Source organism: Lichenostomus cassidix, chromosome 11 (genome assembly GCF_008360975.1).
Source record: "Lichenostomus cassidix isolate B80296 chromosome 11, HeHo_3.0, whole genome shotgun sequence".
NCBI lineage: Eukaryota > Metazoa > Chordata > Aves > Passeriformes > Meliphagidae > Lichenostomus > Lichenostomus cassidix.
The window spans coordinates 1,484,873-1,511,508 of NC_139492.1; the positions used below are offsets into that span (position 1 = coordinate 1,484,873).

General features: G+C 63.8%; 2 protein-coding genes across 2 annotated transcripts; one reads left to right on the top strand and one right to left on the bottom strand.

The window, feature by feature from the left end:
• On the top strand, positions 1-22,617 carry PIEZO1 (piezo type mechanosensitive ion channel component 1 (Er blood group)). The gene is made up of 51 exons (XM_085071329.1): positions 1-194; positions 6,060-6,155; positions 7,107-7,229; positions 7,513-7,552; positions 7,640-7,790; positions 8,530-8,668; positions 9,258-9,471; positions 9,626-9,791; positions 9,975-10,067; positions 10,146-10,221; positions 10,335-10,426; positions 10,509-10,769; positions 10,843-10,954; positions 11,056-11,234; positions 11,309-11,457; positions 11,618-11,797; positions 11,870-11,958; positions 12,258-12,415; positions 12,489-12,665; positions 12,756-12,881; positions 12,953-13,153; positions 13,236-13,440; positions 13,529-13,630; positions 14,096-14,249; positions 14,781-15,024; positions 15,112-15,208; positions 15,296-15,464; positions 15,539-15,628; positions 15,752-15,840; positions 16,011-16,082; positions 16,433-16,530; positions 16,610-16,715; positions 16,968-17,042; positions 17,135-17,307; positions 17,404-17,522; positions 17,617-17,757; positions 17,837-18,095; positions 18,174-18,362; positions 18,565-18,868; positions 18,995-19,133; positions 19,217-19,364; positions 19,453-19,667; positions 19,787-19,945; positions 20,023-20,170; positions 20,269-20,457; positions 20,542-20,634; positions 20,734-20,906; positions 20,995-21,117; positions 21,198-21,277; positions 21,568-21,763; positions 21,842-22,617. The coding sequence occupies exons 1-51, from the start codon at positions 131-133 to the stop codon at positions 22,089-22,091; spliced, it is 7,485 nt and encodes a 2,494-aa protein (XP_084927455.1). The 5' UTR covers positions 1-130; the 3' UTR covers positions 22,092-22,617.
• Positions 22,538-26,596, bottom strand: CTU2 (cytosolic thiouridylase subunit 2). The gene is made up of 15 exons (XM_085071361.1): positions 26,393-26,596; positions 25,887-25,961; positions 25,376-25,454; positions 25,243-25,302; positions 25,097-25,157; positions 24,571-24,680; positions 24,199-24,482; positions 23,988-24,123; positions 23,758-23,889; positions 23,569-23,660; positions 23,402-23,493; positions 23,270-23,321; positions 23,103-23,169; positions 22,968-23,026; positions 22,538-22,891 (listed from the first exon to the last, which is right to left on the bottom strand). Exons 1-15 carry the CDS (start codon positions 26,470-26,472, stop codon positions 22,843-22,845), a joined length of 1,428 nt encoding a protein of 475 aa, XP_084927487.1. The 5' UTR covers positions 26,473-26,596; the 3' UTR covers positions 22,538-22,842.
• Between the last annotated feature and the right edge of the window lie 40 nt (positions 26,597-26,636).

Below are 26,636 nucleotides of genomic sequence, written 5' to 3' on the forward strand. Positions count from 1 at the left end.
GGGGGCAGCGCCTCGGAGCGCCGCGGGAGCGGGCAGCGGCACCGGGCAGCGGGGCCTGCCCAGCCCCGGCGGGGCGGAACGGCTCGGAGCGGCTCGGGCCGAGTTCCCCCCGCCGCGGCCGCCGGGCGGGATGAAGCGGCCGGGGCTGTGCGCGGGGCTCTACTGGCTGCTGCTGCCGCTCGCCCTGCTCGCCGGTGAGTGCCGGGATCGCCGGAGGTGAAGCGGGTGGGTGCCCCGCCCGTGGGGAGGGTGGCTCGGGGGACTCCCGCGCGTGTCCCCGGGGCGGCGGTGGCGCTCGGCGGTGGCTGCGGGGCTTTGCCCAGCACGTGGAGCGGGGGGAGCGGGAAGCGCCGTGAAGCCGGGGCAAGTGGATCCTGCAGCCGGGAACCGCGGCTGGGATCCCCGCGCCGGGAGGAGCCGCCGGTGGCTCCGGGGGCTGTCGGTGCCGCGACGGGCGGTGGCGCGGTCCCTCCGCGGGGATCGCGCGAAATTCCGCCCCTCTCCACCCGTGGCCGAGATCACTCGCGGGAAACGCTGCGACTTTCTCCGGGGCGGGAGGTTGTGTGCGTGTTTTCCTCTGTCCCCCCCGACAGCCGGGGCTGTTCGGGGCGCAGGTGACCCAGTTCGGTCACAGCAGTGTCACCACGCTCGCTGTGCTGTGGTTGCAGGGTGGGGGTGAGGAGGGTGGGCGATGCCCGGGGGCAGCTGGCACCTCTCCTGTCTCCATGCCCGGGTGGATCCCGGGAGGCAGAGTGCCCTCCAGACCCCCAGGCTGCCACCAACCCACTCCGAGCACTGTCGGCCTTTGATGGCAGATGTGCCACCCACCGAGGCAACCGGCTGGCCACCGGCCTGGAAAATCCCCGTGTCCCGGGACGCGCAGGACAAGAATCGGCTCTTTGAAGCCCGGCTCTCCCGAGCCTCTTCGGGGACGCTGCGTTTGCGTAGACGCAAAGGAAAAACCTCTCTACACACAGGATTGTTCAAGGGGCTCCTTGTGCCGGGCACGGGCTGGGGCTGTTTGCCACCAACACCGCGCTCACGCCGTGCCGGGGGGCTGAACCCCGGGAAACCCTGGCACGGCTTTTGGGGCAGCCCTAGAATGACTTTTGGGATAGAGTCACCTGGAGGGAGAGGGACGTGCGACCAGCCGAGAGAGGTGCATCCAGCCCCGTTCCCAGCCGTGTTTTGGGGAGCAGGGCTGAGTTTCGGGGTGCTGGCACGGGGCAAAGCCTCGCTGGCAGGGGAAGTCGGTGACTCTTGAAAAAGCTGCTTTTTCTTTGCTTTGCTGGGGTAGTGAGTCAGAGCATCGCGCAGGATGTGCGGAGGTTAATTATAACCCAGCCCACGAGCGGGGCTGGCGGCAGGGCTGCGCTCCCCGGCACGGCTGTCGCGGCCGGTTCGGGGCGCGGGAGCTGCCGGGTGATCCCATGGGTGCCCGGGGCGACACGTGGCCTCCGGGCGCAGCCTCCCGCGGGGCCCTCGTGCTCCAAATCCTGCTCGTTTGGCCCCAAATCGTGCCGGGCTTGCTCGGCTCTTCACCCTGCTCCGGCACGGGGCAAGCTGGGGACGCTGGCGACCTCGGTGTCCCCCCGGGGAGCGTGTAGGTGGCTTGTTTAAATTTGGGGCCCCGCTTGGGCGGGGACTCCGTCCTGCTCCAGCTGATTGGCGAGAGGGGGTGACTCAGCAGGGCCCGGGGGAAACTGAGGCACGGGGGGCTGCGGCTCGTCCCGCTGCACCTGGGTGGGAGGAATCGCCCCGGAGCACGACCCGCCCGCGGCCCTTCCTTCCCTGGCAATTTGGCTCTTCCCAAACGTCCGGAGGATGTTTGCTCGCGGCTCCGGGCCAGCTCGGGGCGAGTGGAGGTGCAGGAGTTGGGGCACACGGTGCTGCTCGGGGGAACACCGCCATCTCCCCACGGTGCCCCCCGGCTCCCCACGGCTGGCACAGCACAGACCCCATCGGGGGTCCCAACAGGCTGTATCCCCGCCTCGGCTCCATCCTTCCTGCTGGGATTTTGGGGTGCCCGGAGCCGCCGTGGGGGGCACAGCACACCCCACACAAGGGGACACTGGGCACCCCCAGTGCCACTCTGCTCGGGCAGAAGGAATGGGTGAGGGTGGCACCCCCTCGCTGTGGCTGCGGTGCCCCCCAAGCCCCCTGATGTGGGGACACAGCTGCCCCTGCCTGGTTAGGGTGCTGGGGGTCTCTGGGGGTCTCTGGGGTCCCGAGTGCCGCAGAGCTGGAGCCCAGCTGGGTGCCAGCGTGGGCTGCAGCAGCTGCCTCCTGCGGTCAGGTGCTTTTTATAGGGAAATAAAATAGAGGAGGAAAAAAAAAACCTATAAAAAAGGAGAAAAAAAAAAAAAAAAGCAAAGCCACCGCTGTCTCCAAGAGCAATAACTATCGCTTCCTCCCAGGCGCAGGGGGAGGGGATGGGATGGCATGAGAGGGTGAGATGGGATAGGTGAAGGGCCTGGGTGCTCTGTGTCCCCAGAACTGATCCCCCACAGCCCCTCTGAGGTGGGGGACACCATGGGGGGCTTCCTAGGGGTTCAGAGGGTCCCCTTAGGGTGAGGAGGGCAGGGTTTGGGCACTGCTTGCTGCTGCCATATGGGTCATGGCCCCACTGGGAATACTGGTGGATCTGGGAATGTGGGTCCTCCTATGTCCCAGTGCTGAGCCTGCAGCTCACCCTGTGGCACGGGCTGTGCCATCCTGGCGTGTGCCAGGGAAAGGGCTGTCCCCTGACACTTGTCCCCCAAGCTGTTGCGTTCCCTGTCCCGTGGCACGAGCTCCTGGCTGATGCTGGGATTTCCCAGGCTGGCAGCCTTGGCACTCGCTGGCACCCAGCCCAGAGCCCTCCTGGGGCATCTCCTGCAGCATTCCCAGAGCAGGGTCGGGAGCCGGTAGGATCGGGATTAACTTTCCACAAAAACAGGATATGGTGGGTGAACCGGTGGGGCTGTGCTTTCCTGGAAAGAGGAGCTGGGGCTGGGGCTGGGAATGTGCTGGTGGCCAGCTCTGTTTGCCCAAGGACTCATTGCTTTGGGACTGATGAGATTTTGGGATAGGAAGAACCACACTGATGGGATTTTGGGATGGGGCCTCCGTGCCCAGGGATCATCATCCTGCCTCTGGTTTGCAGTCGGTGGGTGCAGAGTCCTGGGAGCAAAGTGACACCTTGGGGACCCTGTCAGTGTCCCTGGGGACCCAGCTGGGGCTGGTGAGCTGGGAGGCAGCTTGGCAGAGCTGCCTGGCTCGGGCAGCAGGTAACGGGCCTGTGTGAGTGAGCAGGGCAGGGAATTAAAGAGCTCTGCTAATTAACCCTGAGCGGCTGCAGGTCCCTGCAGAGCAGCTGCACTGGTGCTGAACGTGGTGTGGATGCAGGTGATGGTGCAGGGCCTGGGGAGCCCCATTCCCCATGCAGCTGGGAGCAGATCCATGCTGGAAGCTGGCAGGGTGTGGAATGGTGCCTGGTTTGCAGGGTTGGCTGTGCCAGACCCCAACTCTCTCCCACAGCTGCTCTTCCCAGCCCAGTGCACTGGGAAAGATCCTGATACCAACTCCTCCCGGCTGCCCCCACTTTGCCCAGTGACCCCATTCCCCTCCCACGGGGAAACCCAATTAGGGCTGGCACGGAGGAACCCCAGCACATCCCGCCCAGCTCCCCAGAGGTGCAATTTATCCTCCTCCCGGCTCCTTCACGTCGTTAATATTTCCGTGCTGCCAGCGCCGGCCGCGGTGGCAATGAACTCCCGGCAGCGTGGGAGATGCTCCGGCTGCTCCCGGGGTCACGGGGCTTGGGAGGCAGGGATTCGGGGTGCCAGACTGGGATATCTCACTTAGGGGGCAAGGTGGGTGCTCAGAGAGAGACCCCAGGGTATGGTGGGCGAGGGCACTGTTTGCGTGGGGAGGGGGCTGTGGGTGCTGTACCCACCCAGCCGGCTGCTCGGTGGCTGTGGAGGGCGGGTTTGCTCTCCCCACATGCCAAACTGGTTTTTCTCCCCTCGCCGGCACTTTCCCCACTGTCAGCACTGCGGGGAACCGGTTCCCTCCGACTGTGCAGGACGGAGCACCCACGCACGGCGGCACGGCACGCCCCGCTGCAGCCGGGTGGGTGCCAAGCCGGGCTCCTTGGGTGCTCCCAAACCAGCCTGTCACCCCTTCTTTCCCTCCTTTTCCATCCTCGATCCCTGGTTGAAGCCATGGAGCACTGCTGGGAGCTTTCCTGGTGATGCCTGAGGGGTGGAGGATGAGCCACCAACCAGAGGGTCCCAGGGGTGCTGGTGACACCAATCAGTGGGGTCAACATCTGGGTGTCCCCCAGTGCCCAGCCACCCCTCTGGGTCACCCCCAATCCCTGCTCTCATTGGAACTCCCGGGATGCCACCAGTGTGCCATGTGCCCTCGGTGCCACCAGCACCAAACCGTGGCCGTGCTGGGGGCTCACGGTGGGACTGGTACCCCTCAAGGTGGGCAGTGGGTGGGTGGCTGCTGGCACAGCAGTGCCAGTGGCCAGGGTGCCTGCCTGTCTCCCACGGAAGCCGGAGCAGCGTCTCGCCCCCGTGCCGGGAAGGCTCCTCTCCTCTCGGCCGCGTCGCCGCTGGCGCAGGACGGGGAATATTTGCTCCATGAGATCATGGTTTGCCGAAACAGCCAGGAACCCTTGCAGGCGTGCGGGAGGTGACTCGGCCTGGGGTCACCGCGGGGAGGTGGCTGCTGGTGACCGTCCTGCTGCCCCCACCCTGGGCTCCCCGTGCCCCCCAGCCCTGCTCGGGGCCGGGCTGTGCTTCCCAGGTTTGGGGACTGTGGAGACCCCGCTGTGGGGCTGGTTTGAGCCCTGGCATGGGACACGTCCTGGGCACATCCTGAGCACTCTGTCCCACCGTCCCCGCGCCCTCCGAGGGTCCCCGCTGTCCCCGGGGGTTGTGCCGTGTCCCCCCCGGCCGCGCTGTCCCTCACCCCAGGATGTGTTGTCCCATTGAAACCTCGTAAACACAGGAAGGGCTGTGCCGGCCGCTGTGCTGAGCACGTCCCTGGCGCCCGGCCGGGCTCCCCTCACCCCCCAGTCCTGCAGGGTCAGCGCTGCCCTCTGAGCCCCCTGTGTGCCCCCCTTCCCACTCGGGGTGCCAAGGGGAGCAGCTCCCTGCCCTGGCCATGCAAAGCTGAGGTCCCCAACACCAGTTCCCTGTGCTGTCCCAGTGCTGGTGGATGTGTCGCTCTGGTTTGCAGCAGAGGGCATGGAGGGATGTCCTGGGGCTGCCTGGAGCAGGGCACAGTGACAAAGCTCATCCCCCATCTCCAGCCAGGCACTGTTCTGGGGTGTCTCGGCAGTGCTGCCCATCCCCGTGGCTTTGGGGCTGCCCTGGGGATGCTCCCAGCTCCTGCCGGTGCATGTGGCAGTGTCTGTCACTGTGGAGGTGCTGACAGGAACGCTGCGTCCCCAGCCAGGGCGGCAGCTGCCCTGCCACATCTCCACCATGCCGCCCCTGTCCCCATCCCTGTCCCCGTCGGTGACATCTCCGCAGGGCGCTGGCTCTGCCCAGCTCCTCCGACGGTTTCGTGCCTCCAAACAAGCTGTAATTTAGGTCTAAAAATAAGTGAGGGGGAAGGTGCAGAGCTGGTGGCACACCCAGAGCAGGGCTGGGGACAGGCGCTGTGCCAGCCTCGGGGGGTCACAGGTTGGGGTCCCAGCCTGGCCATGGGGCTCCTTCAGTCCTCAGGGTGGTTTTGTGGGAATGATGTGGAAATGCAGCAGATTTTTCTCGTGGCTCTTCTTCTCCTGTCACCCCACATGTCTGGGACCTCTGATGTCCCCTCTTCTCTGTGTCATCCCTGTGGGTGACAGGAATGGCACAGCCTGGGGTCCCCCCTGGGTCCCTTTTTCCGGTGGCATTTCTGGGGGGCTTTAGCATACCCTGCCTGGCACCACCCTAGGGCTCCAGCACCACCTGGCATTTTGGGGTGCCTCTCTTTTGGGGACCCCAGGGTGAGGGTGTGCAGCTGTGAGTGCTCCCCATGCCACGTCCCTGTCACTAACCCTGTCCCTCTGCCCCCAGCCTGCGTTTTCCGCTACAATGTCCTCTCCCTGGTCTACCTGCTCTTCCTGCTGCTCCTGCCCTGGTTCCCTGGGCCCTCCTCACGCTTCCCCACAGGTAAGGGGCTCACCTGGGGGGAGGTGGGCAGCAGGGTGGGCAGCAGGGGTGCTGCCACCCCCCTCCTGCACCTTCGCTGCGGTTTCACCCCGGCTGGGCAGTGTGGCTCCGTGTGCAGCCTCTGTCTGTTAATTATAGCCCAGCGTGGCTATTAATAGCCCTCCTGCTCCAAAATGGCCAGTTTGGAGCCTTATTAACCAAAACCCTCGGGGCTGGGCTGTGTGGGCACACCGCGAGCAGCCCCTCCGCCCTGCCCGGGCCACTGCGGTGTCACGGTGGCCACAGGGTGTCACCCACACCGGGCAGGTGTGCAGGGGGTGCCAAAGCCCCCCTGTGCCAGGCTCTGACCCCAGCCCCCGGCACCTGGCACGGCCACAGCTAAAAGCTTTACCCTCTGAATATTTCATGGGCTCTCACGGCCCCGGATCCCGGCGCTGCTGAGAGCCTTGCGTGGATTTACAGGAAAAAACAAGCGGAGGGAAAGCTGTTGGCCCAGGGCCCCCCCAGGCTGCTCACAGCTGTGGTGGGCTCGCTGCCCACCCCACCCCCTGGCCAGGAAAACGGGCACAGGGCCCGGAGAGCCGGGTGGGATGGGGGCATGGCTGCAGCTGGTGGAAGGGCTGATGGGGTTTGGAGTGGGGAGAGCCCCCTGGAGCCTTCCCTGGATGTTCCAGCAGGGATGGGGATGCTGACTGCACCCCGGTGTGGTCCCTGTGCAGTGGGGAAGTGGCTGGGAAAGGAGGGAGGGCAGTCCTGGGCTTTGGCTCTTGGGGTGCCCTTGGGCTGTGCTGGGCACACTGTGGGGTGGGCAAAGCCCTGGTGGGACCCCATCGTGGGGCAGATCCCTGCAATCTCTGGGCACAGTGCACCCTTCCCAGCTGCTCCCGAGGGTCCCTGCTGGGGACACTGCTGTCCCTGGGTGGTGTGTGACAGGTTGCTCGTGTCTCGCAGGTCACACCAGCCGCATCCTCAAAGCCCTGCTGGCAACCAGCATCCTCTTCCTCCTCGCCCACCTGGTTTTCCAGATCTGCCTGTACACGCTGCCCGAGCTGAACCAGCGGCTGGGGTCCAACTGTGAGTAGGGGGTGCCCATGCCCACCCTCACCCACCCTCAGTTCTGCTCCCTCAAGCTGCTGGCACGGGGGACCCATCCTGCTGGTGCTGGGGGATTGCTGAGGCTCTGCAGGGTCCCAGCCACGTGCCAGCTCTGGGGATGGATGTCCTGTGCCATGCCAGGGTGTCTGCTGGGTGCCCACTGCACCGGGCACAGAGCCCATCCTGCCCTGCCATGGTTGGGAGTGCTCAGAGCCTGCCCACATGGGGTCTGCCCCACTCAGTGCCCCCCTTCTTCCCACAGGCACCTGGGAGTTCCTTGCTCGGCACATTGGGGTCACCAGGTAAGGACACCTTGGTGGTGCAGGGCTGGGGGCTGGCAGTGGCTGGGGGTCACCCCTGAGCCTTCTTCTGCCCTGCTCTCCCCCCAGGCTGGACTTGAGTGACATTCCCAACTCAGTGCGGCTCGTGGCACCTGATGTTGGCATCCTGCTGGTGTCGTCCCTGTCCTTGTGCGTGTGCCGCCGCCTCGGCCCTGCCGCCTCCAGACAGAACCTCGAGTCCCAGGAGCCCTATGATCAGGTGAGAGCCACCCTGGTGCCATGGGGACATCCCACCATCCACATCCCACCAGGTCCCTGCCAGCCTGCCCATGGCTGTTCCCTGTCCCTTCCCTGAGCACAGCCTGTAACACAGGGTCATGGCCTGGGGACATCTCCAGTGGCTGGGGACCCAGTTTGGGGCAGTTTTGGCCAGGGTGGAGGGCTCTGTCATTGTCACACAGCCTGGGGTGATGCAGGCATGGAGGAGTGCCCAGTTTGCTCTGGCACTGCCGCAGGGATGCCAGCAAACAGCCGGGACAGTGGGGTGGGCAGTTTTGGGGTGCTGGCTCCAGCTGGAGCTCGATGGTGCCATGCCAGCTCTGCCTGGCAGTGCCAGCGGGTCACAGGGACACTGCAGCCATGACACTGGGGTCACCCCAGCCCTGCTCTGGGGGCTCCCCACTGCCCCAGGCTGCCGTGCTGGGCTGAAACCGGAGCAGCGGCCGGCGCGGATGCCTTTGCCGTGAGCCCAGGGCCGCCGCGGGAGCAGCCTGGAAAAAAGCTCAGTGCTGGGAACCCGGGTCGTGGTGCCAAGAAAAACAGCCGCCCTTCGGAGGCGCTTTCCAGGCGGCTGATGAGATAAACACGGCCAGGTGCCGGGCGCTCTGCCCGCCTGGCCGGCCACCCCTGCCCTCCCCAGAGCGGGGAAACTGAGGCACGGCCGGGAGCTGCCCGGGATCGGGTCAGGGAGCTCACAGCAGCATGGTTTTCCCCGGCAGAGGGAAGAGAAGGGTGTGGGGCGGCAGCGCCGTGCATCCAAAAGGGACGCGCTGCTGAGCAGCCGGCTGCGGGACAAGGCTCACTGGCTGCTCTGGGAGGCTGGGAAGAGACTGGCCATCCTGCAGCTGGCCTTGGCAGGTGGGCACGAGATGTGGGCACGGGGCAAGCTTGGCGAGCTCACTGGGTGTGCTGCTGGGGGGGATGCTTGGTGCAAAGTGGGGATGCTCAATCCAGGGGGTTGTGATGCTCAGTCTGAGGGAAAGCATGCTTGGTCTGTGGGGGGAGGATGCTCCATCCAAGGGGGAAAGCTCAGTCTGTGGAGGGAGGGATGCTTGGTTCGGAGGGGAAAACAGTCTGAGAAGGGGATGCTTGGTCTGAGGGAGGAGGATGTTCAATCCAAGGGGGAAATCTCAATCCAGAGGGAGAGCTGCTTGCTCTGAGGGTCAGATGCTTGATCTGTGGAGGAAGAGATGCTTGGTCTGGGAAGGAGGGGGTACTCAGTCTCTCAGTCCAAGGAAGGAGAGTGCTTATTCCAAGCAGGAATAATGCTTGGTCTCACGAGGAAGGATTTAGAGTCCAAGGTGGAAAACTCGGCCCAAGAGGAAGGGATGCTTGCTCCAGGGAGGGATGCTGGGTGCAGTGGGATGCTCTCAGTGCAGTGGGATGCTGCCCGGCCCAGGGGGCTGCCAGGCCATGCACTGACTGCCCATGGGGCTCTGCTCCCCAGGGATCACCCTGCCCTCCGCCTCCTCCAGCGTCTACTTCCTGCTCTTCCTGGGGCTGTGCACGTGGTGGGCATGTCACCTCCCTGTCAGCCACCGCGCCTTCAACGCCTTCTGCATCCTCGTTGGCATCTACAGCGCCTGCCACCTCCTGTGCCTCTATGCCTACCAGACCCCCTTCGTGCAGGGGGTCTTCCCACCCCCCACCATCTGGGCACGGTGAGTCCTTGGGGAGGGAGCTGTGCCCTGCATCCCTGTGCTGCTGAGCTGCTCCATCCCACCCTGGTGAGGGCAGCCAGAGCATCCCTGTGGTGTCTGGCTCCTGGTGGGGTGTCCTGGCTGGGGGTTAATGCCACCTCCTCTGTCCCCACAGGGTGTTCGGCTTCAAGGACATCATCCTGTACCACAACTGCTCCCAGCCCAACACCCTGGAGCTCAACACCAGCTTCCCCTGGCCTGTCTATGCCAACCCTGGCATCCTGCTGCTGCTCTACTACACCATGGCCACCCTGGTGAAGCTGCGCTGGTTGGATGCCAAGGTGAGGGCTGAGCCAAACCCTGTGGTGACAACAGTGACAATGGTGCTGCTGTGCCTGGCTGTGACTGCCCCGGTGCAGAGGGGAGCTGGGGGGCAATGGGGGTGGCTTGGCAGGGGGCTGGGGCATCATCCTGCACCCCAATGGTGGCCGTGGGTGGCCTGAGCTGGCTCCTGTCCCTCACAGAGAATGGTGGCACCAGCACAGCCACGCTCGAGGGACCTGGTGGAGCTGGAGAGCTGGCCCAAGGACACTGACCGCATGGCTGAGGACACCAAGGTGGGTTTGGGGTGCTGCACGGGGAATGGGTGAGGGATGGGGGTGCCAGGGTGAGCTCTGAGCCCTCTCTGCCCCCAGCCCATGCTGTCCACCCCCAACTCCGAGAAGCCAAGCGACACCCCAGAGAACTGCACCGTCCACATCTTGAATGCACGTAAGCCTGACCAGCCCCCTGCTCTGGCTGCAGCCCGGGGGTGCCTCACAGCCCCCCTCCCCAAGCCCTGCCTGCAGCCCAGGGGTGCCTCACGTGCCCCCTCCCCATGCCAGGCAGGAGGCGTCCGGTGGAGTGGCTGCCCCTGCGCACCCTGGTCCATGTCCTCATGCGGCAGAGCTACGTGTCCGCCCTCATCGCCATGATGGTAACGGGCTGGGAGGGGACACGGCCCTGGGGAGGGGACACTGACACGGGGGTGGCCGAGCCCTCATCCTCCCTGCCTGCAGGTGTGGAGCATCACCTACCACAGCTGGATGACCTTCGTGCTGCTGCTCTGGTCGTGCCTGATCTGGATGGTGCGCAGCCGCCGCAACTTCGCCATGCTCTGCTCGCCCTTCCTGGTGCTCTACGCCATCTGCCTGGTCAGCCTGCAGTACGTGTGGGCCATGGACTTGGCTCCCGAGCTGCCCACCCACATCAGCTTCATGAGGCTGCAGCCCCTGGGGCTGGTGCATCGCAGCTACCCCTGCCTGGTCCTGGGGGCGAAGGTGAGCGTGGTGCTGTCCCTGCCCTGTCCCTGCCAGCGCCAGGCTGTCCCCTGCTCACCGCCTGTCCCCACAGCTCCTGCTCACCCTCACCTTCTGGGTGCTGCTGCGGGAGTTCGTTAAGGAGAAGGTGCTAACGAGGAGAGCCCCAGCCACGCCTCTCCTGGAGGTGTCTGTCAGCGAAACAGGTGAGGGCTCCTGGTGTCACCCACAGGCTGAGCAGCCCACGGGTGTGGGGGTGACCACGGTGCCCCCTGCCCGGCTCCTGCAGCCCTTCCGTGCCCCACAGACACCAGCCAGGTGCGGGATGTGATGAAGAAGCTGGGGGAGGTGGTGAGCAATCTCTTTGCCAAGTTCTGGATCTGTGTCTGCGCCGGGATGTTCATCATGGTGACCTTCACCGGCCGCCTCGTCATCTACAAGATCGTCTACATGCTTCTCTTCCTCCTCTGCGTCATCCTCTTCCAGGTAGGGGGGCTGAGGACCCCTGGGGGAGCTGTGCCATCCCCAGGGTGGCCCTGCTGATGTCCTTGTCCCTGCAGGTGTACTACAGCCTGTGGCGCAAGGTGCTCAAGGGCTTCTGGTGGCTGGTGGTGGCTTACACCATGCTGGTGCTCATTGCCAACTACACCTACCAGTTTGAGGACTTCCCCATGTACTGGAGGAACCTGACAGGCCTCACTGATGAGCAGTGAGTGTCCCCGACCCACTGTGGGGTCTCTGCTGGCACCGGCCCTGTGGTGACACCAGGGCACAGCCAGGGGTTGGGTTGCACATGGGGAAACTGAGGCACAGAGCGGGTTGGGGTGGGATGGATGACGCCCCATGCTGACCCTCCTCTCCCCATCCAGGCTGAGCGACCTGGGCCTGGAGCAGTTCAGTGTCTCTGAGCTCTTCTCCAACATCCTCATCACGGGTTTCTTCCTCCTGGCCTGCATCCTCCAGCTCCACTACTTCCACAAGCCCTTCATGCTCATCACCGACCTGGCGCATGTCCGCCCCCCCTCTCCGCCCCCCTGCCACATCCCCAGGTAGGACCCAGTGCTGGGTGACCCCCCTGCACCCCGAGCCCCCCATCCCTGCTCTGAGCTCCCTTCCCACAGGTCTGAGGAGCTGCATGGGAGTCGCCTGCTGCGGGATGCAGCTGCTGCTGAGACAGCCCAGTCCGGAGACTCCGACACCGACTCCCTGGGTACAAGGCAGGGATGGGGATGGGCTGGGATTTGGGGTGTCCTCCAAGCCAGGAGGGACCCAGGAGATGGATTTGGGTTGGTATCAAAGTGTGGGAGGGTAAGGAGATGGACTGGAGCATCCTCCAAGTCTGTAAGGATACAGGGATGGATTGGGATGCTCTCTGAGCCAGGAGCAGACTGGAGGTTGCGGGGATGGACTGGGATGTTCTCCAGGTGTGGGAGGTTGTGGGAATGGATTGGGGTGTCCTCAGAGCCAGGGGGGCTGCGAGGGTGTCCATGAGGGTCCATGTCCCCACAGAGTCCAACAAATGGGGGCTGGTGCTGGAGCGCCTGATTGTGCTGGGCCAGACCTTTTCGGATGCAGTGACACGCGGGGAGGTCTTTGTGAGGCGCCTGCTGGAGCTCCATGTCGTCAAGATGGTGGCTCTCTACACCGTCTGGGTGGCCCTGGAGGAGGTACCCCCGGGGCTGTGGGGTTGGGGGGCTCAGCCAGGCTCCCCCCGAGGTGCTGACACTGCCACTGCCCCAGGTGTCAGTGATGAACTTCTTGCTGGTGCTGCTGTGGGCCTTGGCCATGCCCTACTGCCGCTTCCGCCGCATGGCCTCGTGCCTCTCCACCATCTGGACCTGCATCATCATCGTCTGCAAGATGCTCTACCAGCTCAAGATTGTGGACCCCCACCAGTACGCCAGCAACTGCACCCAGGTGGGGATGGTTCTGGAGGGTCCCTGGCTGCAGGGTGGGTCTGAGGGTGCCGAGGGGTGCTGACCCATCCCGGTGTGCTCCCCTTTGCAGCCCCTACCCAACAGCACCAACCTGGCCCCGGAGGAGCTGAGCATCTCCCTGCTGTACTTGGGCCCCGTGGACCCGGCCAACTGGTTCGGCATCCGGAAGGGCTTCCCCAACCTGGAGTACACCCAGGTGGGCACAGGGACATCGTGGGGCTATTCCTGGCTTCACACCGTGGTCCTGAGCATCCCCTGTCCCCCCAGAACCACCTGCAGGTGCTGCTGCTGCTGGTGTTTGAGTCTGTGGTGTACAGGCGCCAGCAGTACCACCGCAAGCAGTACCAGCTGGTGGCTCCTGTCACCGAGACCATCTTCGAGGACATCTCCCGCGAGCACCTCGACCTCGGCCTCGTCAGCTGCGCCAAATACTTCATCAACTACTTCTACTACAAGTTTGGCTTGGAGGTGGGAGCGTGAATATTGTGTGTGGGGCTCCCAGAGCTCGCGGGGCTCCCAGTGCTGAGCCCTGCACCCCCTGCTCCCCCAGATCTGCTTCCTGATGATGGTGAACGTGATCGGGCAGCGGATGAACCTGCCGGTGATCCTGCACGGCTGCTGGCTGGTGGTGATGCTGACGCGGCGGCGGCGCGCGGCCATCGCCCGCCTCTGGCCCAAGTACTGCCTCTTCCTCGTCATCTTCTTCCTCTACCAGTACCTGCTGTGTGTGGGGATGCCACCCGCCCTCTGCAGGGGTAAGGGGTGTGGGGGGCACCGTTTGCCTGTGCTGGGAAGGGCTGGAGGAGGGGGCTGGCACTGATCATGCCCCCCTTTGCCCCCCAGACTATCCGTGGCGGAGCAACACCATTCCCCTCAACTCGGCGCTCATCAAGTGGCTCTACCTGCCCGACTTCTTTGAGGCTCCCAACTCCACCAACCTCATCAGTGAGTAGCCCTGTGGTGTCCTGTTCCCCTGCTGCAGCCCCTGGCAGCCCCCTGGCACCTCTGTGCCCCCCTGTCACCCTATTCCAGCCCCTGACCCCCTCAGCCATGGTGCGGTCCCATCCTGCCTCCAGGAGGGGGAAGGACATCTGAGGGGGTGGGAGGAGCTTTAAGAGCCCCACCCTGTTGGAGGTGGAGCTTCAATGACACACACCTTTTTGGGGAGAAGTTAAGGCAAACCACACTCCTTTTGGGGGGGAGCTTGATTGTTTTCCCCCCCCATTTGGGGAGACGAGGGGCCTGGAGGGACTTGATTCAAAAGGAGGTGTTCTTGGGAAAGCCACCCCTGCCTGGAGGGAATTAATGAGCTCCCCATCCTGGGCAGGTGGCCCATGCCTCGGGGAAGGGTTTGGAGGGCAGCAGCATTTTGGAGAGCCCCGTGGCCCAGGCTGAGCTGTGTTCCCACAGATGACTTTGTGCTGCTGCTCTGCGCGTCCCAGCAGTGGCGAGTGTTCAAGGCTGAGCGCTCTGAGGTGTGGCTGCAGGCGGCTGGGGACAACTCTGACCGGCTCGACCTGGAGCAGGACCACTGCAACCCCACCCAAAACTTCATCTACTGCAAGTGGGTGCCCCTGGCACTGCCCCCCAGCCTGGGATGGGGCCATGGGAATGGGATCCCTGGTGGGCAGTGAATGGGGCGCTCCTCTGGGATGGGATCTCTTGGGGTGTGGACAGGATGGAATCACACCCTCGGAATCCCAAACTTTGTGGTGTGGACAAGATGGGTCCCCTCCATGGGATGGGACCCTTTGAGGTAGGGATGAGATGAGATCCCACCCTTGGGTGGCAGCTGCCCTGGGATGGGACCCCTTGAGGTATGGATAGGGTGGGACCTGCTGGGCTGGGATCCTCTAGGATGGGACTGGGACTCCTTTGGACAGAACCCCCATGATGGCTGGAGTGGGTATACCCTGAGGCTCTTCTGGCAGGAGATGAGGTGGTCCAGGACACCCCTGGTGATGGTGCTTCACCCCCACAGGCACTAGGACCCCACAGACTGGGACAAAGCATGACAGGGCTGGTGGGGGGTCTGTCACCATGCTGGTGGCACTGGGAGGGGACAAGGCTCCTGCTCTGAGCTGCCCATCCGCAGGTCCTACCTGGACATGGCGAAGGTGGTGGTGTTCCGCTACCTCTTCTGGTTCATCCTCATGGTGGTTTTCATCACCGGCGCCAACCGCATCAGCCTCTTCGGCCTGGGCTACCTGCTGGCCTGCTTCTACCTGCTGCTCTTCGGCACGGCCATGCTGCGCAAGCCAGCCCGTGCCCGCCTCGTGCTCTGGGACTGCCTCATCCTCTACAACATCACCGTTGTTGTCTCCAAAAACATGCTGTCGGTGAGCTCTGGTCCCCGTGCTGCTCCTCGGGGATGCCCTGGGGAGGGGATGGCTGGTGACAGCCATGTGTGCCTTTTCTGCCTGCAGCTCCTGTCCTGCGTCTTTGTGCAGCAGATGCAGAGCAATTTCTGCTGGGTGATCCAGCTCTTCAGCCTCGTCTGCACCGTCAAGGGTTACTATGAGCGTGAGTTGCTGGTCTGGGGGTGATCTGGGGGGCTTGGGGGTGCAGGTTTGGGCTGCTGCCTGACTTGCCTGCACCTCTGCCTGCCAGCTGAGGAAATGACCAAGGACCACGACTGCACGCTGCCCGTGGAGGAGGCTGGCATCATCTGGGACAGCATCTGCTTCTTCTTCCTCCTGCTCCAGCGCCGCATCTTCCTCAGCTCCTACTATTTGCACGTCATGTGGGACCTCCAAGCCTCTGCCCTGCAGCCTTCCAGGTGGGATTTGGGTCCTGGAGGGTCCCCGTGGGTGCTGGGAATCCCTCTGACCCTCCACTGTCCCTGTCCCGCAGGGGTGTGGCACTGTACAAGGCCAGCATCATGAAGAGCCTGCACTTGCACCGGCAATCCGAGACCAGGTCGCTGGCCCAGCTGAAGCGGCAGTGAGTGGGTTTTGGGGGCACTGGGACCTCCCTCCCTGCAGCCACCAGCACCTCAGGGCACCCCTGTGTTTGGGGGTGCCCCTGGGCTCTGGGGAGGGGCTCTGCAGCATCCTCTGCCCCCAGGATGGAGCGGATCCGAGCCAAACAGCAGAAGTACCACCAGGAGCATCTGCCCCGCAGCACCAGCCTAGGGCAGGTCGGGGCCAAAGCAGGTGAGAGCCGGGGTGTCCCTCCTGTGTCCCCAGCCCCTCTCCAGGTGGGACTGTGACCCATCACCACTGCCCCATGGAGCATGGTGGTGACCCCTCTGCACCCAAGTGCCCCCCAGCCGGGTGGGTGCCCTGAATGGGGACATTCTCAGTGCCCCTCTGCTGTCCCACAGCGCCCGGCGGCCCAGCTGACCCATCCCGGCAGAGGGAGCGCTGGTGGCGGCCATGGTCAGACCACGCTGCAGGTACAGCCCTGGCACAGGGCCATAACAGGGCATGGCAGTGCTTTGGCCAGGGTGACACCCTGCATGTCCCCTGTCCCCAGGCTTGGCTGCAGGGCGCTAACTGTGGCTTTTGTGCTCCCCAGCAGTAATGGGGTATTGGACGGGGGGTGCCAGGCTGGTTTTGGGGTCACTGATATCGGTCACCTCCGAATGGGAGGGACCCCACTGGCAGTTGAGTCGTTGGCTTTGATGTCCCCATGGGTGTCCTCGGTGCCAGGCAGAGCCCTGGGAGGTGGCAGGAGGGCCAGCCTGGGGTGTGACACCCCTGCCATGGCCCCGGCTGTGCCATGATCCCCTGTGCCCCCCGGCAGTGCTGCATTCCGGGGAATACTTCCTCTTCGAGTCGGACAGCGAGGAGGAGGAGGAGGTGCTGGAGGAGCCACATCCAGGGAGGCCAAGTGCCTTCCAGGTGAGCAGGGCTGGGGGACTGCAGGACAGCCAGGACTGGCAGTGTGCCCAGGGTGCTGACAGCTTCTGTCCCCCTCCAGCTCGCCTACCAGGCCTGGGTGACCAACACCAGGACAGTGCTGCAGCAGCAGGAGGAGACAGAGGAGACAGAGGAGCCAGAGCCACCCAGCACCGAGCGCACTGCAAGTGGGTCTGACATCCCAAAACAGGCATGGGGGCATCAGGAGGGGACACAGCCCTGCCTGGTGCCTGCTGTATGCCCTGGCAGGACATTCCCCATGTGTGTGGGGACACTCTGGTGGCTACAGTGGGGTTGGGCACAAGCTGTGCAGTTTCTTTGTTGTCCACCCTGCTTTTGTGGGAGGACAGGGGATGGGGTGGTGTATGGGAGAGCCCCAAAAATGATGCTCATCCTTCCCTGGGGTCTGACCCTTGCAGGGGCTGATGCAAGAAGAGAGGTGGAGGCTCCCGAGGGGGCTGAAGGCCGGGAGGAAGAGAACACAGAAAGTTCTGGTAGGTGGGCAGCAGGACTGTGACGCTGGGGACACTGGGGAGCTCTGAGGGGACACCAAGTGACCTCCCCACCCCTCTTTTTGCCCTGGCAGAGCGGAGCAACGTCTTGCAGCGGGCGCTGAACACGCTGAGGTTCCTGTGGCTGCTGTGCCAGGCGCTGGTGGACGGGCTGACGCAGTGGCTGGACGCCTGCACTCGGGAGCACTCGGACATGTCCCGCGTCCTGCGCCTCGAGAGATGGGTGCTGGCAGAGCGGCTGGCCAGGGTGAGCCGGGGGGACACCGGGGCGCGGCAGGTGGCAGTCCTGTAGTGGCACTGGTGCCCCAGCTCCGCGGTGGCACTGACGCCCTGCCTGTCACAGGGAGAGGAGATACACCCCACGTTCCCGGATGAGCTCTACCTGCTGCCATCAGAGGAGTCCTTGCCGGAGTTGAGGCGACCCAGCTCCTTGGCTGCAGATTCCCAAAGCGGCACTTCCAGGCAGGTGCATAGATACCCCCGAGGGGGCAGTTGGCAGTGCCACGGGTGGGGTGGGCGGGCAGGGGGGTCACTCCTGTCGCTGTGTCATCCCCAGCAGGTACCCAAGAGCCAGCCCTCATGGCAGCCATGAGCGAGTGATGAGCTTGGGGTCCCAGGAGGACATGACTGATGGTCATCAGTTCCTGACTGTGCCCTACCAGCGCAGGAGGACTGCCAGTGAGCTCCTCATGAGCAGGTAGATATGGGGACAGTAGGACGTGGGGACAGGGCTGGGGGGTGGCCAGGGGAGCTCATCCCACCTGTGCATCCTGCAGGAGGACGCACATCCTCGAGCTGGAAGAGTCAGAGCGATTCCACCAGTCCCACAACCGCTTCCTGAAGCTGCTGCTGTCCTGCTACCGCTGTGTCATCGCCCACTCCGAGCTGCTCTGTTACTTCGTCATCATCCTCAACAACATGGTCACCGGCTCCATCATCTCCCTCATCCTGCCCATCCTCGTCTTCCTCTGGGCCATGCTTTCCATCCCCCGGCCCAGCAAGCGCTTCTGGATGACTGCCATCATCTTCACCGAGGTGGGCAGGGGGTGGCCGGCGAGGGGACAATGCCACCCGGCCCCCTGCTGCCACCCACTGACCCCAGTGTCCCTACAGCTGATGGTGGTGGTGAAATACCTGTTCCAGTTCGGGTTCTTTCCCTGGAATGGCTACATCATCCTGCTGCGCAACGAGGGCAAGCCCTTCTTCCCACCACGCATCCTGGGCTTGGAGAAGAGCACCCGCTACCTCAAGTATGACCTCCTGCAGCTCTTGGCCCTCTTCTTCCATCGCTCCCTGCTGCTGGTGAGCCCTGGGCCGTGGGTGGGTGTTGGGGGGGAGCTGGAGCTGCTCCTGGGGTCTCTGGGCAGAACCCACTGGGTGCTGGGTGGCTCTGCTGTGGTTTCCCAGCAGTGCCTGTTGGGTGTTGATGCTGTGGGAAGGGGAGTGAGGTGTGTGGGGCTGGGGGCAGCAGAACCCCTGTCCTCCTGACTGTGTCCCTCTGCAGTCCTACGGGCTGTGGGACCGCGAGAAGACAGAGGAGAAGCCTGCAGAGGACAAAGAAGGGGAGGAGAAGCACGCAGAGGACAAAGAAGGGGAGGAGAAGCACACAGTGGACAAAGAAGGGGAGGAGAAGCAGGAGGAAGCCATATTCCCACCGTTGGTGGTCGTAGAGGGAGGGCCAGAGGCTCCAGCCCAGCCGGAGCCGGAGAGCGATTCTGTGGTGGAGGAAGAGGGAGCTGGGACCATGTGGCTCCGCCTCAGGAGGAGGATGCAGGAGAGGAAGGCATCGGAGATTGTTCCAGATGAAGGTGAGCACCAGTTCTTGGCCCTCGTGCTCTGGTGAGGAGCAAGGCTGGCACCCCCAGGGTGCTGGGGTCAGGCAGATGTGGCCCTGCAGGACCCTGGCTGTCACCCACACTGTGCCTCACTTGAAGGGGACGAGGAGGAGGAGAAGAAGGAGAAAGAGAAAGAGGAGGAGCAGGAAGAGGAGGAGGAGGAAGCGTCAGAAGAGAATCATGCCCAGAAGAAGCTGAAGGCATTTGAGTTGCGGGTCAAGAACTTCTTCCTCACCACGTGAGTCCTGGCAGTGCTGGTTGGGGTGAGGGCTGTGGGGTGCAGCCCCAGTCACCTGTCTCCTGTGTCCCTTGTCCCTGCAGGGCACACAACATGTACCACCCAGTGCGCAGGTTCTTCCACAACATCCTGTACACGGAGAACCGCGCGGCCACCGACGTCTACGCCTACATGTTCATGGCAGACGTGGTTGACTTCATCATCATCATCTTCGGCTTCTGGGCCTTTGGGGTGAGCAGGGAGTCCCACAGAGCCCTGGCTGGCCAGCCCCCACCACAGGGTGAGGCTGGGCTGCATCCTGACCTCTCCTGCATCCCAGAAATACACGGCGGCCACCGACATCACCTCGTCGCTATCAGAAAACCAAGTGCCACAGGCTTTCCTGGTCATGCTGCTCTTCCAGTTCACCACCATGGTCATCGACCGCGCGCTCTACCTCCGCAAGACAGTGTTGGGCAAGCTCATCTTCCAGGTCATCCTGGTCTTCGGCATCCATTTCTGGATGTTCATCCTCCTGCCGGCTGTCACCGAAAGGTAAATCCCAAAGGATTCCCTGCCCTGGCATGGTGTGGTCCTCGTGTGGCACCTTGGTGTCCCCAAGCCCACGTGGTGGCCCATGCTGGTGGCTGAAGGGTGACACGTCCCTCCCACAGGTTGTTCAACCTCAACTCGGTGGCCCAGCTGTGGTACTTTGTGAAGTGCATCTACTTCGCTCTGTCGGCCTACCAGATCCGCTGTGGCTACCCCACCCGCATCCTGGGCAACTTCCTCACCAAGAAATACAACCACCTCAACCTCTTCCTCTTCCAGGGGTATGGCACGGGGCCACAGGGACCCCAGGGCACCCTGAGGGTGCCGTACCACCCCCCCTGTCCCCGTGTCCCCTCAGGTTCCGCCTCGTGCCCTTCCTGGTGGAGCTGCGGGCAGTCATGGACTGGGTGTGGACAGACACCACGCTGTCCCTCTCCAACTGGATGTGTGTGGAGGACATCTATGCCAACATCTTCATCATCAAGTGCAGCCGGGAAACTGAGAAGGTACAGCTCCATGCCAGGAAGGGTCCCCACTAAATCTCTTGTTTCTTGGGGTGCCCCTAAGCCCAGCCTACACTGTGCACTGTCTCTCCCCACCCCAGAAATACCCCCAGCCCAAAGGGCAGAAGAAAAAGAAGGTGGTGAAGTACGGCATGGGTGGCCTCATCATCCTCTTCCTTGTGGGCATCATCTGGTTCCCGCTGCTCTTCATGTCCCTGGTGCGCTCCGTGGTGGGCATTGCCAACCACCCCATCGATGTCACTGTCACCCTCAAGCTGGGGGGGTATGAGGTGAGGATGTAGGGATGGGTGTTGGGGTACCCTGATGGGACACCAGAGTGCCCTGCCTGGCTGATGTCCCCATGTCCCCCCCAGCCTCTGTTTGCCACAAGCGCCCAGCAACAATCCATCCAGCCCTTCACGCCCCAGGACTACGAAGACCTCACCAAAGAGTTCGAGAGGCAGCCGGTAAACTTCCCCACCCCAAAAACTCCCTGCTGGCTGCCTGGGGCAGGGACTGGCAGAGCCCCCAGGGCAGGGGCTGAGCAGTGCCCTCCCCGGTGGCAGATGGCCATGCAGTTCATCACCCTGTACGGCGAGGAGGACATCGTGACCGCCCGCATCGAGGGCAGCTCGGGCTCGCTGTGGAGCATCAGCCCCCCCAGCCGCGAGCAGATGCAGCAGGAGCTGCAGAACGGCTCCTCCAGCATCACCGTGCACCTCACTTGGACCTTCCAGAGGTACCTCCAGCACGGCCAGGGCGGGGGCAGCCCTGCCTGCAACCCCTGCCTGCACCTCCTGTCCTAACTGAGCCTCTCCTGCCCACAGGGACCTGGGCAAGGGCGGCACGGTGGAGCACGCCTACGGCAAGCACACCACAGACCTGCAGCCTGGCGCACCTCAGCGCCTGGAGCTGGCCCAGCTGCTCGAGGGCACCAGGGATGACCCCGTGTGAGTGTCCTCTGGGGGGTGACCAGACCCCTGTGCTCGGTGGGATGGTGTGACCTCCCTCTCACCCCGCTTTCTTGCAGGGAATTGCCCAAACTCTTCCCCAAATACATCCGGGCGCCCAACGGCCTCGAAGCTGAACCTGTCAAGCAGCTGCTGCCAGGTAGGTCCCAACGTGTCCCCCCAGAAAATCAGCACTGGGTGCCACCTCTCTGAAGACAGGGAGGACGTGAGTCCCAGTGTGCCTCTCCCTAAAAGATAAGCACTGGGAACACACCAGTAGCTGTGCTGGGCCCTGATGATGCCACCCCCTGCAAAGGGCGAGGACATGAGTCCCACCCTGTCACCTGCCTGTAGCCAGTGACATCACAAGCCCCACTTGAGACCCCCAAAAACCATCCTTGAGAGCACAGCAGCCACTGCACTGTGCCCTGACGGTGTCACCCCCTCCAGATGATGAGGACAGCTACCTGGACGTGGAGGTGCAGCTGAAACGGGAGCGCAGGGGCTCCAGCCGAGGTGACAACTTCGTGGAGTGGTGGGTGGTGAGGCTGAAGGACGCCCCTCCTGAAGATGGCCACATCCTCCCCCTGGTCATCTTCAACGACAAAGTCAGCCCCCCCAGCCTGGGCTTCCTGGCCGGCTATGGGTAGGTGGAGGGTGCCAGGGTGGGGGGAATCCAGAGCGAACTGGTGGGATCAGGGATCCAGGATGTGTCCCCTTGCAGGATCATGGGGCTCTACGTGTCCATCGTGCTGGTGATCGGGAAGTTCGTGCGAGGCTTCTTCAGCGAGATCTCCCACTCCATCATGTTCGAGGAGCTGCCCTGCGTGGATCGCATCCTCAAGCTGTGCCACGACATCTTCCTGGTGCGGGAGACGGGCGAGCTGGAGCTGGAGGAAGAGCTCTACGCCAAGCTCATCTTCCTCTACCGCTCGCCCGAGACCATGATCAAGTGGACACGGGACAAGGAATAAGGGGAAGGGGCTCCAGCCCCCCCTGACAGGGACATCACCGCCAATGCCTTAACCAGCCCCCCTCAGGGGGGTGCATGCTGCCCCGGGGAGCAGTGGGGTGTGGGGTTCTGGGCGCTCCCTCGGAGGGAGGATGTTTTTCTGGATGTTTTTCTTACGTTGTTTCGAAGCCGTCCGACCTGCACAGACCACGTTGTGCCTTCCCGGGGAGGGGGACAGGAGGTGGCCTCCCCACCCACTGGGCACCCCCGGCTGCCAGGTGGGGATGGGGGGGTCGAGAGCCAGCCTGTGCCCCCTCCCTCCTGGCCCCAGCCCTGTTCCAAAACCAGGTTGAACTCAAAAGCAATAGCCTCCCCCCAGCTCCAGGATGGGGGTCCTGGGTTGTGGCCCCCCAAGTTTGGGGTGGGTCTGGCAGCCCCAGTTGGACTTCAAACACTTGTGACTTTGGGTTTGGTTTTTTGTTTTTTTTTTTTTATTAATTCAAATGGTTTATTTATACAGATATTGAATAAAACAAACTTGAGGCCTCCCTCACTGACAGGCAGCTGGGGCAGGGAGGGTGGGGAGAGCAGGGACCTGCACCCCTGGCCCCCAATAAACGGGGGTTTGGGTTTCTCCCCGCCCTTGGCTGTGACAGAAATGGGGTATAAAAGCAGCTGCCTGGTTGACAGGAGTCCTCACCAACCCCTGGGGTACCCCTGAGAGGTGGCACCCAGCAGGACTGGGGGCGTGTCCCCTGCTGTCCCCAAGCTCTTCAGCTCTTGCTGGGCTCCTGGTTCTCCTTGTTCTGCTCCATCTCAGCTCTGCAAGGGACGGACACTGTGGATGGACACAGCCTGGGGGGCTGAGCTGGCAGGGAGGGACCCCCAGCCCCATTACCTGTGCATCCTGCGCTGGCCCTCGGCGCGCACGTAGGGTGGCAGTGTGTCAAGAGGACCCTGCCAAAGAGGGGACATGAGCCTAGGGACCACCCTATCCCCCCCAGAGCTATCCCACTGCACCCCAAAGCCTCACCAGCTCCTTGAAGTTGAGGCGGCAGCTATAGCACAGCATGGGGATGTAGGCAGCTTTGCTCTCAGCCCTGTAGGGACAGGGACAAGGACAGGGACACTCGGTGGTGCCACTGTGGTGGTCCAGGAGTGGGTGTGGAATCCTGGAATCCCCCCTGCCCATGCACTCACCCTACTTCTGGCTCTTCCAAGATCAGCGTGGGCTCCAGAGCCAACTGCTCCTCTGCAAGAGCCAGGGGGTCACTGAGGGGTGCACGGCTGCTCCCCAAATCCCCCAAACCCCACACTGGTCACCCCACTCACCCCCATCAGTGTCCAGGCCACAGAGGCACATGAGGCAGCGCTGGGACTCACTGTTGGCCTTGGCTGGCTCCGGGCTCAGCTTCTCCCCTGTCCTGCAGCCAACACAGGGGTTAGTGGGTCCACCCCAATCCCTGCACCCCCCTGGTACCCCACAGAGCCCCCCATACCGGTACACAGTGCTGATGGTGGAGGGGAACTCCTCCTGCAGCCCCAGCAGGAAGCGCTCGATCAGCTGGTGGATACTGGGCTTCTCCCTGCGCTGCAGGAACCAACAGGGACGGCAGGGCAGGACTGGAGGGTCCTGTCCCCACCACGGGGACACACAGCTTGGGATCCCCACCACGGGACACCCCTACCTTGGTGAAGAGGGGTGGCACGATGACGGTGGGGACGCTGAAGAAGTGGTTGTAGAAGGCGATCTCCTTGGCCGTGTAGTCCCGCATGGGTCTCACCACCATCACGTCACCATGGCGCTGATCCGTGAAGCCCTGTGGGTGCAGGGCTGACAGGGGACTGTGCCACCACCGAGCCACCTCCCCATGGCATTGTGTCACCCCTGGGGTGCGGGTGACCATCCCCAGCTCACCGTGTCCACGGCGAGGAAGGCGCCACGCCCCAGGGACAGGTTGGTGAGGAGCTTGATGGCCACGCGCGTGAGACTGTCGCCCATCATCACCTTGCTGTAGCCCCTGTCCCGAGCTGTCTGCACGATCAGGTGGGTCCTGGGGATGAGGTGACACCGGATCAGAGCTGCCACACCTGGCTGGTGCTGGCAGCAGGCATGGGCAGCCCCTCACCTCAGCATCTGCAGCAGCTCCTCCCGCGCAGTCGCTGTCCGCGCTGCCTCGAAGATGCGCAGAAGCTCCTGGGTTTGGGAAGTGTTGGGCAGCCGGGGGGTGGCTGGGGGTCCTGCTGGCCTGTCCTGGGTGCTGGGGCCAGGCAGAGAGGTGCCACTGTCCCCATCCTGCCGCTGCTGCTGGATGAAGCTGTCCACAGCCTGCTTGTAGGAAGGGCCGGACGTGCCGGGCTTGCCAGAGCGCTCTGGCCCTGGCTGTAAGATGGATGGGGGCAGCTCCAGCGCCTGCGGGGCAGAGATGGATACAAGGGGAAGTTGGGGTGTCCAGGTGTGTCCCCCCACCTCAGCACGTGTCCCCATGTCACCCCAATACCTCCTCCAGGTGGATCAGGTGGTAGGGGAAGCCGGTGGCCTGCAGCAGGGTCTCCATCTGAGCCATGGTCTGCTCCCGCTGCTCCGGGCTCTGCCTGCACACAGCTCCCTCTGGAAGGCAGGGGGACAGTGCCAGGAATGATGTCACATTCCCAGCCCCATCTCTGGGGCCAGGGGGACACCCTGGGGTGCCATGGCTTCACTGGGCTGGGTGGCAGCACCCCAGCCCTGGCACAGCTCAGGGGATGCTGTGCTGGGAGTGGGTAATGGGGCAGGGAGCAGGGAGTGGGGCTGGGAATGGGGAGCAGGGCTGGGAATGGGGCTGGGAATGGGGAGCAGGGCTGGGAATGGGGTGGAGAATGGACATTGGGCTGGAAATGGGGCAGGGAACAGAAGCTGGGGTTGGGATGGGGCAGGGAACAGGCAGCAAGGGTGGAAGGGGGAGCGAGGCAGGGAACGGGCAGCAGGCCAGGGAATAGGTTGGGAATGGGCAGTTGGATGTGGAGAAGGCAGTGCAGCTCCCTCACCCTCAACGTAGACGAGGCCAGGGACGAAGCGGAGCCTCTTGGCTGCCTCCCGGCTGAGCCCCTGGCAGAGCAGTGGGGTGAGCTGTGGGGTGAGGGGGTGGCCGAGCTGTGCCCCCCCTGAATCCCCCCCGAGCCCCCATTCTCACCTCCTGCACCTGCCGGACCATGGCACTGGAGGCTGGGCCCCCTGACACTGCCAGCAGCACCTGTGGGGACAGCAGGGACAGTCACCGGCGCTGGTGGCACTCCCGGGTCCCCCCGTGTCCCCCATCCTGGTACCTTCTCTCCCGGGAAGATGACACGGTTCTTGCCCAGCATGGCACGGAACTTGTGCACGAAGTACTCGCGGAAGCAGCCACTGGGGGACAAGGGGACATGGGGACCTCTGAGCCACAGCTGGCTCTGACACCCCCAGACCCCAAAGTCCTCTTGATGTCCCCAACACCAGTGTCCCAGAGAACAAAGTCCTCAAGTCCTGTCATCCCAGAGATCCAATGATCTCCAGACAGAAGTCCATGAGCCACGTCCCCAAACCTCACTGTCCCCCATCCCCTGTATCCTCGAGACTCAATGTCCCCATGCCCTGACGTTCCTTAGCCCCAGTGTCCCCAAACCCTGAAGTCCCAGAGATCCAATGTCCCCAGCCTCAACATCCCAGCATTCCAGACACCCAACGTCCCCAAGACCAAATGTCCCCAATCCCTGATGTCCCCAAGACCCAAAGCTCCCAAGCCTTGATGTCCTGGAGACTCAAAGCCCCCAATTTCTGATGTCCCCCGCTGTCCCTCACCGGCAGAAGGGATCCCCGACGCGGATGACGAGAGCGGCTGTGCCCTGCTTGCACTTCATGCAGGTTCGGGGGTGGCTGCGGGGACACGGCCGGTTACCGGCGACACCGGGGACACCAGTACCCGAGTCCCCACAGGCTGTACCAGGAGAGCGGCGGCGATCCCGGTCCCGGGGCAGCGCCAAGGGATGCCCGGGATGTTACCGGGGAATACCGGGGGTGGCAGCGAGAGATACCGGGGGGGATTTCGGGAGCGGGAGATTGGAGGTGGCACTGGGGAGAACTGGAGGGATACCGTGAGCAGCACCGGGGGGATACCGGGGGTAGCACCGGAGACAGCCCGGGGGATACCGGTGAGATACCGGGGACAGTACGGGCGGGAAACCGTGGCGGTACCGGCGGGTACTGGGGATGTACCGGCGGCAGCACGGCGGGGATGCCCGGGGGAATACCGGGGGGTACCGGGAGCGGCCCGGGGGGTCCATCCTGAGCCCCAACCGGGATCTCACCTGTCTCCCGGTGCGCGGCGGCGCCGCGGCGGTTCAGTGTCCGCCCCGCAGCCACCACCGTCACCCGCCGCGTCGCACATGACCGAGCCGCTCGGCGGTGGATTCCCGCTGGTCCCGGTGAGTGCCGGTTGGTCCCAGTGTGTCCCGGTTGATCCTGATTGGTCCCGGTGAGTGCCGGTTGGTCCTGGTTGGTCCCGGTAGGTCTCGGTGGGTCCCGGTGGGTCCCGCTCGGCCCGGTTCGGCT